This window comes from Cervus elaphus, chromosome 12 (genome assembly GCF_910594005.1).
Source record: "Cervus elaphus chromosome 12, mCerEla1.1, whole genome shotgun sequence".
Classification (NCBI taxonomy): Eukaryota; Metazoa; Chordata; class Mammalia; order Artiodactyla; family Cervidae; genus Cervus; species Cervus elaphus.
Window position 1 is genome coordinate 41,430,407 of NC_057826.1, and position 10,857 is coordinate 41,441,263.

Genomic DNA, 10,857 nt, shown 5'->3' on the forward strand with positions numbered 1-10,857 from the left:
CCAACTCTTTGCGACCCGATGAACCGCAGCACGCCAGGCCTCCCTGTCCATCACCAACTCCCGCAGTTTACTCAAACTCATGTCCATCGAGTCGGCGATGCCATCCAACCATCTCATCCTCTGTCATCCCCTTCTCCTCCTGCCCTAAATCTTTCCCAGCATCAGGGTCTTTTCAAATGAGTCAGCTCTGTGCATCAGGTGGCCAAAGTATTGGAGTTTCAGCTTTAACATCACTCCTTCCAATGAACACCCAGGACTGATCTCCGTTAGGATGGACTGGTTGGATCTCCTTGCAGTCCAAGGGACTCTCAGGAGTCTTCTCCAACACCACAGTTCAAAAGCATCAGTTCTTCGGCGCTCAGCCCACTTTATAGTCCAACTCTCACATCCATACATGACCTCTGGAAAAACTATAGCCTTGACTAGACAGACCTTTGTTGGCAAAGTAATGTCTCTGCTTTTTAACATGCTGTCTAGGTTGGTCATAACTTTCCTTCCAAGGAGTAAGTGTCTTTTAATTTCATGGCTGTAATCACCATCTGCAGTGATTTTGGAGCCCAGAAAAATAAAATCAGCCACTGTTTCCACTGTCTCCCCATCTATTTCCCATGAAGTGATGGGACCAGATGACATGATCTTAGTTTTCTGAATGTTGAGTTTTAAGCCAACTTTTTCACTCCTCTCTTTCATCAAGAGGCTCTTTAGTTCTTCTTCACTTTCTGCCATAAGGGTGGTGTCATCTGCATATCTGAGGTTATTGATATTTCTCCCCGCAATCTTGATTCCAGCTTGTGCTTCATCCCAGCAGCCTTGAAATGTGGCAGGTCCATCTAGAGAAAGACATAAGAATCACCGCTGGGGTGATTCTCAGTTCCAAAGGACTGAACAAGGCTTTCACAGATCTCAGCTTTGAACCAGGAGAGAACTTCCAAGTTTGGGTCTAAAATAGAGATGACACCAGAACTGCCAAACTCCTCTCTAGAACTTTATATTATCAACAGAACTTTCTGCAATGTTCTGAAAATGTTCTATATCTGCACTCTCAGTATGGCAGCCAATTGCTACCATATGGCTGTTGAGCACTTGAAATGTGGCTGGTGAAACTGAGGAACTGAATTTTTTCATTTTATTTAATTAATTTTAATAGCTACATGTGACCAGTGGCTACCATGTTGGATAGTACAGCTCTAGAGAACCCCTGGCTAGAATTGCTGCAGACAGGAGCCTTCCCCCTGGAGTTGAACTAGCCCCAACCAACCTCTGGGAATCAGGACAGAGACCTGAGATCCATCAGCCCCATTCGCCTCTCAGAAGCAAAGTGCCAGCTGACACTGAAGATTTCTGTTCCATCAGCCTCTGCCTTCATTCTAAAAGGAGCTCACTGGAGACATTCAAGATTCCTGAGACTAGTGCCTTTGACACAGCTACCAGGGGCCCCTAAAGAAAGAGGGTCCGTTGGCCTGCCTTCCTCCTTCAGATAAGAGGCAAAGCAAATGCGGATGCATTTCCTTTCTTGTAATCTTTCCTCTTGTTTTCTTTAGAGTCGTAGGTAAACATGCAATCACCATGGGAGAGATTTCGAAAGCTGGGGCCCAAGTGACGGAGGGTGTCTTAATCTCTTCTCTGGTTACAGTTAAGTAGTTCAGAAAAGTGGACCCAGACTCCCTCTGGGTCTCCTGGATTAGGTAGAAGATGTATTTATAAGTAATTACCACTGTCCTCACAAGAAAACAATGGTAATTGTTCTGAATGCCTCTCCACTTAACGGCCCAACCTTACAGGATCTGTTTTCTCTGCGGAGTGTTCAACCTCTCAGGACTAGATGGCAGCAAGGTAGGGTAGCGGTGACACTGCTCACCCTCGATCTGCCTTCACCTTCCCATCCATCAGCCTCTCTGAAATGCAGAGGCAAAGCTGTTAGGAACCACAATTAAATAACTAAGTCTCAGAGGTGACATTTGTACCTGGAAGCACAATAAATCTGACCTGCTAACTAAAGAACAACCTGAGCCCAGTTATCCCTGACAGGGGAACAAGAGTTTTTCATCAGAGTTCAAAAAGTTTCCTTTAGCCACTAGTTCAACCTATTGTCCATACGGTAGTTTACATCTAGGCCGCCAAGAAGGATGATAGCAATAAACATAGGATCTGGAGGCAGTCTAACCCAGTTCCATTTCTGGCCCTGTCTAGTATTTGCTGCAGAAACTTGAACAAGTCTTTTTTGTTTTCAATTTATTTATTTTTTTACTTGAAGGATAACTGCTTTACAGAATTTTGCTGTTTTCTGTCAAACCTCAACATGAATCAACCATAGGTATATACATACATCCCCTCCCTTTTGAACCTCCCTCCCGCCTCCCTCCCCACCCCACCCCTCGAGGCTGATACAGAGCCCCTGGTTGAGTTTCCTGAGCCACACAGCAAATTCCCGTTGGCTGCCTATTTTACATATGGTAATGTAAGTTTCCATGGTACTCTCTCCATACATCTCACCCTTTCGTCCCCTCTCCCCATGTCCATAAGTCTATTCTGTACGTCTGGTTCTCCACTTCTGCCCTGTAAATAAATTCTTCAGTATTTTTTTTCTAGATTCCATATATATGTGTTAGGATATGATATTTATCTTTCTCTTTCCTTTTTTTTTTTTTATCTTTCTCTTTCTGTCTTACGTCACTCTGTATAACAGGCTCTAGGTTCATCCACTGAACAAGTCTTTTAATGTCACTAAGCCTCAGTTTCTTCACCTGTAAAATGGAGATAACATTTGTACCCCTTCATAAGGTTGTCATGAGGTTAAATGAGATAGTACATAAAACACATTTCGTGGACTTCCCTGGTGGTGCAGTGGGTAAGAATCTGCCTGCCAAAGCAGGGGACATGGATTCAACCCCTGGTCCGGGAAGATTCCACAGGCTGTGGAGTAGCTGAGCCCATGGGCTACAACAACTGAGCCCTCGCACCATAACTGCTGAAGCCCGCATGCCTAAAGCCTGCGCTCCACAGCAAGAGAAGCCATTGCAATGAGCAGCCCATGCACCGCAACTAGAGAAAGCCCACGTGCAGCAAGGAAAACCCAACACAGCCAAAAATAATAAGTATAGCAGTGTGTACATGTCAAAAAATAAATAGATACGAAAACACACTTCGTAAAGGGCCTGGCATATACTAAAGATTCAATCAATGTATAGCTTGTTTTGTTATCATTAATTTACTTCAGAATTTAACTTCAAAATATATTTTGATATACAAATTCCAGCTATCCAAAAGAAACCCATGCCATAATGTTGTCTCAGTTCACTATCTTCTGACCTAGCAAAGCATCATAAAATAAACTAGCTACAACACACCTAATTTTTATTCACTTTAACTCTAGGTCATGAGGGTCGAATTGGCATGGCCTCAATCAAGATAAAGGCAGACCATGAATTTGATGGACGGAAACTATTTAAGCACGTGGTCGATTACCTGCCTAGTTATGCAAGGCCGCGGTTTCTAAGAATACAGGTGAGACCCCGTTGTTATCAAGTTCAGTTATCCTTTCTCTTAGAGACCCCTGCCTCTTAGCAAACAACTCTTCTTTACCATGGCAACCTTGCCAGCCAAATTTTCACTACCCTTTTCAGGAAGCTCAGTGAGGAAGCAGAAATACCAGAAGATAAAACTAGCTGAAACCAAATCCTAATCCCTTTCTCCTTAAAACAACAGACAGCTTATTCAGCAAGAACATTAGCAAATAACTCACAATGTCTGTTTGATGCGGTATAACAGACACATAAAATAGAAATGCTCTGACCTTCTTATTGTTTCCAGTTTTAAAGAATGGTTAAAAAAAAAAAAAACGCACTGAAGTCCTGCACCTGTCTACAGCCTGAAATTTAATTGGGCATCATTAGCCAGTCGGAACTCCAAAGCTAAGCTATCACTGATAGAGGGGCTGTTTTCTTTCTCAAACATTAACCCCTTAGTTTAACTCACTTTTGGACCTTGAGCGCTGTGATTCTGCAGCTGAGGATTTAAGACAAGCAGTGTTAGATTACCAGATATTGCTAAGGTTATACAATTATCTCTGTTGATATTCATGAAGCCCTGACATTTGCTTTACAATGAGACGTTGAGAGACATCAGAGTTGAAATATCCTCAAATCAACACCTATTTATTGAAGCAGAAACAAGAAACAGTGTGAAAAAGCAGATTTGTCTGTGTGTAGATGATTGCTTTCCCCACTTCACCATTAATCAGAATTTTCCAGCAATACCTGAAGCTTGCCAAGCAAGAGATGCTTCTGCTTCATATTCCACTGTCACAGCCCCTTCCTCCCCACAAATGATCTTTAAGCTTTAAGGGAAGGAAAAATACGTCCACAGAGGGCCCCCTAGTGGAGGTTCTGAAGACAGGCTACACTGGTATCACACAGAACCTGCCTCACAGCTCTCAAATGATTGATGTTTTTCAGGACACCATTGAGATCACTGGAACTTTTAAACACCGAAAAGTGACCCTCGTGGAAGAAGGCTTTAACCCTGCAGTTATCAAAGATGCCTTGTATTTCTTGGATGACAAAGCAGAAATGTATGTGCCTATGACTGAGGACATTTATAATGCAATTAGTGATAAAATTCTGAAACTCTGACTATTACCAGCAGGATAACTCAATGTATTTCCAAAAAGAAACTGAATGGATCTAGTACAGCCAACTGTTGATATAATCCAACTTTAATTTGACTGAAGATTGTACGGTGCATTTTTTTTTTTTTTTTATGTATAGCAGTAAGGGAAGACTTTTTAAAATTACACCTGAACCTTTGTAAGTGAAATGTTTTAGATATAATTATTTTTCAATTTGCACCTACTGTTTGTATTACAAACTAAGATTGTTAGAGGGAGGATGTTATTTTTTTTAATATACAATAAAATAGATGAACACCAAGATATGAAATGGCACTTTTTCCTGACTTGATACTAAATGCAGACCCTTCAACAAGTGATGCTGGGAAGACTGGTCAACTGCATGTGAAAGAATGAAATTAGAACACCTTCTAACACCATACACAAAAGTAAACTCAAAATGGATTAAAAACCTAATTGTAAGATCAGAAACTATAAAACTCTTAGAGGAAAACACAGGCAGAACACTCTCTGACATAAATCAAGAGCAAGATCCTCTATGACCCACCTCATAGAGTAATGGAAATAAAAACAAAAATTAAACAAATGGGATCTAATTAACCTTAAAAGCTTTTGCACTGCAAAGGAAACTATAAACAAAGTGAAAATACAACCCTCAAAATGAGAGAAAATAATAGCAAATGAAACAACTGACAAAGGATTAATTTCCAAAACATACAAGCAGCTCATGCAGCGCAATACTGGGAAAACAAACAATCCAATCAAAAAGTGGGCAGAAGACCGAAACAGGCATTTCTCCAAAGGAGCCATACAGATGGCTTATCAATGCATGAAAAGATGCTTAATATCACTCATTACTAGAGAAATGCAAATCAAAACTACAATGAGGTATCATCTCACACTGGTCAGAATGGCTGTCATCAAAAAGTCTACAAACAACAAATGCTGGAGAGAATGTGGAGAAAAGGGAATCTTCTTGCACTGATAAACTGATATAAATTGATACAGCCACTATGGAGAACAATATGGAGATTCCTTTAAAAAAAGGAATAAAACTACCACACGGCCCAGCAATCCCACTACTGGGCATACACCCTGAGGAAACCATAATTGAAAAAGACACATGTACCCCAGTGTTCATTGCAGCACTATTTACAACAGCTAGGACATGGAAGCAACCTGGATGTCCATCAATAGATGGATGGATAAGGAAGTTGTGGTACATATACAAAATGGAATATTACTCAGCTATAAAGAATACATTTGAGTCAATTTTAATGAGATATATGAACCCAGAGCCTATTATGCAGAGTGAAGTAAGTCAGAATGAGAAAGACAAATATCGTATATTAACACATATATATGGAATCAAGAAAGATGGTATACTGATGATCCTACTTGAAGGGCAGTAAAGGAGATAAGGACATAAAGAACAGACGTCTGGATATAATGTGGGAAGGAGAGGATGGGATGATTTGAGAAAATAGCATTGAAATACATACATTGCCAGAAATAAAAGAGATAGTCCGTGGCAGTTTGCTATATGACGCAGGGAAGCCAAAATTGGTGCTCTGTGACAACCTAGAGGGGTGGGATGGGGTAGGAGATGGGAGGGGGTTCAGGAGAGAGGGAACATATGTATACCTATGGCTGTTTCATGTTGATGTATGGCAGAAACCATCACAATATTGTAAAGTCATTATCCTCTAATAAAAAAAAAATCTTAAAAGAAAGAATACAAGACTGAAAAATAAATGCAAACCCTGAAACTGACAGCCTAATTGGTCATTTTTCACAGGTATCCTACTTATAATGCTAATGGTATTTTAAGTAAAGGAGGATAAGGAGGTGGGAGGTGAGGGGGCAGGTCCCCAGTGAACAACCCAATGGAAGTCCAGATCTACTGGAAGGTCAACCCTATTCTCCAAGAGCATCCTGGCCACTGTCTACAGAATTATTCACCAAGTGATAAAGCCACCTTTAGTCTCAGAAGAGGCTTAAATCTAGAGTATCAGAGTTCTATACCTAAAAAGGTGTTCAGCAAACTTTTCAGCTATAGCAAGGGTTGCAAACTCAAGTGTCTTCAGGATTTGTTTTGGTAATGTGAATGAGGAGAGAGGTCACAAATGAACATGGAAAACTTGGGGACAGCCACGGCACAGCTTCAGTCAGCTGATTATTGTCGTGGGGCTATACAGCCCAGGTACTTGGGGATGGCCTAAGGAAAACTCCGTATGCCACTGCATCTATGTGAATTTTGCCAATAATGTAGAATGATGGTGGCTTGTGGGAATTTTTGCAAAATACTAGGTACCTCTACCTTTGCTTTATTGATCTCCTTGTGAAAATTTTAACCCAGGTGATGGGAGATCGCCAAGCTTTTGACAATATAACATTGTGCAATTGTGTTATTTGGAATCTTGTTAAAGTGACTTATGTTGTAAGTAGTGATTATGTTAAAGCAGTCCTGTCATTCTGCCTCACATGGGACCTTTTTTCAGGTGAGAGGTCAGCACTTACACCACGGCCATTAGAGTTCCAGGAACCAAAACCTGCTGGGGCCTGACCACCTTTGACCCACATCTTAAGACTTCCCAAGAAACTCAGATGACCTCCTCAGTCTCCCACTTCCCCAAACCTCTGAGATTCAAGTCAGGAACCACAGCTCTGTTGGGATGAACAGAGGCACCACCACAATACCCTCAATACCTGGGTTTGCATTTGTGTAAACAAAATTAAGCAACCCATCCTGTGACAAGTAATCAATTTTAAAGACTGATTTTTCTCTTTTAAAAGGGTCAAAAATTGTGTACGTAGAATTGTCCGTATAAATCACCTTCTTGATTTGAAAGCACAAATGGATATTTTTTTAATACACTGATACCCATGTAAATGCTTCCCTGGTGGCTCAGTGGGAAAAGAATCTGCCTGCCAATGCAGGAGACCCGGGTTCAATCTCTGGGTCAGGAAGATCCCCTGGAGGAGGAAATGGCAACCAAGTTCAGTTTTCTTGCCTGGAAAATCCCATGGACAGAGGCACCTGGTAGGCTAGTCCATGGGGCTGCAGAGTCGGATTGAGGGACTAAATAGTAACAACCACCACCACCCATGTAAATCATTCAACAGGTCTCTGATTTCAAGTGCACTGGTTGGAGACATATAATGAGTGCACAGATAGGCTGCTACAGGCACCAAAATAATTTGGGGGTAAAACTAGTGAATGTCAGCATCTGAAATGGAAACTAAGAAGAATCAGTATAAAAACACAGTGACCCTCCCTAAGCGATGATCTGTTACACGTGTTACTCATTTGTACACCAGCTCCACAAGCATTTAGTGGGTCCCTGCTAAGGACCAACAGATAAGCTCGGCACAGTGTGATAGAGTTTTCCAAGCTGCTGTTTAAGAAGTCAGGTCAGACCTTCAAGGAAAGCTGACTGGGAAGACCCCTAGAAGGAAGGCCAGAGTCTTCTCCAAGTGTTTTAACTTTTTGAAAATAATTATTTTGTCATTACAGTTGGTGGGTCTGCATGAAGACTGTAAAGAGACAGCTAAGAGGAAAGATGTCAGTCAGGATCACTGCAGCCCCGTGCAGGGGGAAGTTGGATGCCTGGCCGACACAGGTTTTCTAGTCAGCATGGGTACCTTCTCCCCAGAGTGCACAGAGTACCATGTTGTCATGTGGATATACAGCTGATGGTGCATTCAACTATGATGGTCAATTTCCTTTTGCACAGATGTCATACATCTATGAAGCTGTAAGCTCCATGAGAGTAGAGAGTTCATCTATTTTGTTCATCATTATATATCTAGTGCCTTATACATGGAAGGCAATAATTATTTGTTTTTTTTAATCAGGCAACCCTGATAAATATCTGGTTCCACATGCAAGCTTTTATATAAATATATATATATATAGGGAGTGGGGAGGTGTGTTGGAGGCAGAGAGGATGAGCTAAATAGATGATCTGAGTCTTCTAGTTCAGGTACAGCAGTGAGTCTCAAACTTGAACACTGAGAATCACCTTCACCAAAAAGTTTTGGTAGGACACAGACTGGGACTTCCCTGGTGGTCCAGTGATTAATAATCCGCCTTGCAATGCAGGGAACACCACTTTGATCCCTGGTCCAGAAAGATCCCACATGCTGTGGGACAACTAAGCCTGTGTGCCAGAACTATTGAGCCTGTGCTCTGGAGCCCGCAAGCCGCAACTACTTTTAGCCCACATGCAGCAACTACTGAAGTCCGCACGCCTAGAACCCGTGCTCTGCAACAAGAGAAGCCACTGCAATGAGGAGCCAATGCACCGCAACTAGAGTATCCCCACTCGCCACAACTAGAGAAAGCCTGCATAGCAAGGAAGACCCATCCCTGCCAATAATAGATATATAAATATATATTTTTAAAAAGAAACAGACTGCTGGGACCCATTCTCCAGAGTTGAAACTGGAACTGGAATTTGCAGTTCTAACAAATTCCCAAGTGATGCTGATGCTGCTTTTTGATCAGGGGCTGCATTTTGAGAACCACTGACACAGAAAAAAAAAGCCTCCTGAATTACACATCATGTGTGCTTAGTGTAATTCAGTTCTTCGAGTGTGGATTATCTTTCATTAACTGAAGCTCAGATCTTATATTTGGAGTGACTCAAAGTACAGGGAAGGTCCAGCATAAAGCAGCACTCATCATCTTTAGCCTTCAATTGTTCTTGAAAATTCATGTTGACAGTGTCTATTTACTAGATACACGTATTATTTGCTACAGCAAAACCGAAAGCAATCCTAGAGCGTATCTAGTCAAACCTCTTTGTTTAATTAAAAAAAAACAACAACAACAAAAGCCTGGGGAGGTGATATATAGGCAGCTCATTAGCATCATTAAGCTCCCACCCAGCACCTGCAGAAGAGACCAGCTCTTTATAGACCAGAACGTATTCCCAGATCAGCAGCATCAGTATCAGCTGAGAACTTGTCAGACATGCAAATTATCAGGCCCCTCAGACCTACTGAATCAGAACCACTGGGGAGAGGCCCAGCCATCTACATTTTAACAAGCCCTGCTGGTGACTCTGCAGCAGGCTCAACCACTGGCTTGGAGCAGGGCTTCTCAAGCTTCAAGTTGCACAAGAAGTACATGGGGATGCCAGTGCTTCTGGTGCACATGCCCCTCTTGGAACAGCAAGCGACTCTAGAACACTGCTGCTTTTTAGAATCACTGGAGAACTGTTAAAAAATCCAAAGCCTTGGGCCCATCTGATACCAGTTAGATCAAGATTTCTGGGAATGAGCACCAGGTATCAGTACTTTTTTTTTTTTAAAGACTCCCAGGTGGAGAAGGAAATGGCAACCCACTCCAGTATTCTTGCCCAGAGAATCCCATGGACAGAGGAGCCTGGTGGGCTACAGTCCGTGAGATTGTGAAGAGTCAGGCACAATTGAACAACACACACACACACACACACACACACGCATGCACGATTGAGCAACACACACATACACACACTGTTCCCAGAGATTCCAGCTTGGCCTGAGGACGAGCCGTCCTGTGCAAAACAGAACCGGGCACCCCTCACCCCCATCCAGAGGATCCTTAAGCAGCCAAGGTCAACCTAAGCGTTTCACTTTGCTTTCAAGCTTACAATAGCCTCTGGATCCTGGAGCAAACCATTTCACTAGTTCAACCTCAGCATCAAATCAGGTACAATGGACTTGATGCAGTGTTTTTCTCCTATCAAGTTCAAACCTCTGGAAATAGACTTTGGTTGCTAAAAGATAATCACAATTACACCATTGTCATTAATTTGAGAAAAGATGAAATTATTTTTATGTATTTAGTCTTAATAAAAAGATAAAAGAGGGTAAAGAATCCATTATGTATTTGAAAAATAAAATACTTTTTCTAGTAATGTGCTCTATGTGGTTTTTATACACTCAGTTGTTCAATAAAATGAGCTGAGAAAAATCAAAAAAAAAAAAAAAGACTCCCAGGTGATTCCAGTATGGGCAAAGTTCAGGGACCACCAATTGAGAACAAGGGTAATACGCAAGTATAAACTCTTGACAAAGATTCTTACCCTGACCAAAACTCTACCTAGGCTCCTCCAAGTCCTCTTCTCAACTGGGCCACAACCTTGGCTTATAAAGACTTGAACAAAATAGCAGCAGAGTTTCTAAGAATTCAAGGCCACACCCCTCGGATGATCCTACACCCCGTTAAAGTGCCTGCCTGA

At 41.9% G+C, this 10,857-nt stretch overlaps 1 protein-coding gene across 1 annotated transcript in view; it reads left to right on the forward strand.

Moving 5' to 3' along the window:
* The window catches only part of SLC27A2 (solute carrier family 27 member 2), a 48,683-nt gene extending 43,753 nt beyond the window's left edge, over nt 1–4,930 (forward strand). Inside the window, exons 9-10 of the mRNA XM_043920953.1 lie at nt 3,374–3,504; nt 4,455–4,930. Of these exons, the coding sequence (XP_043776888.1) occupies nt 3,374–3,504; nt 4,455–4,631 (308 nt within the window). The 3' untranslated portion in view covers nt 4,632–4,930. The remainder of the gene's footprint in view (nt 1–3,373; nt 3,505–4,454) is intronic.
* The last annotated feature ends 5,927 nt before the right edge of the window (nt 4,931–10,857 follow it).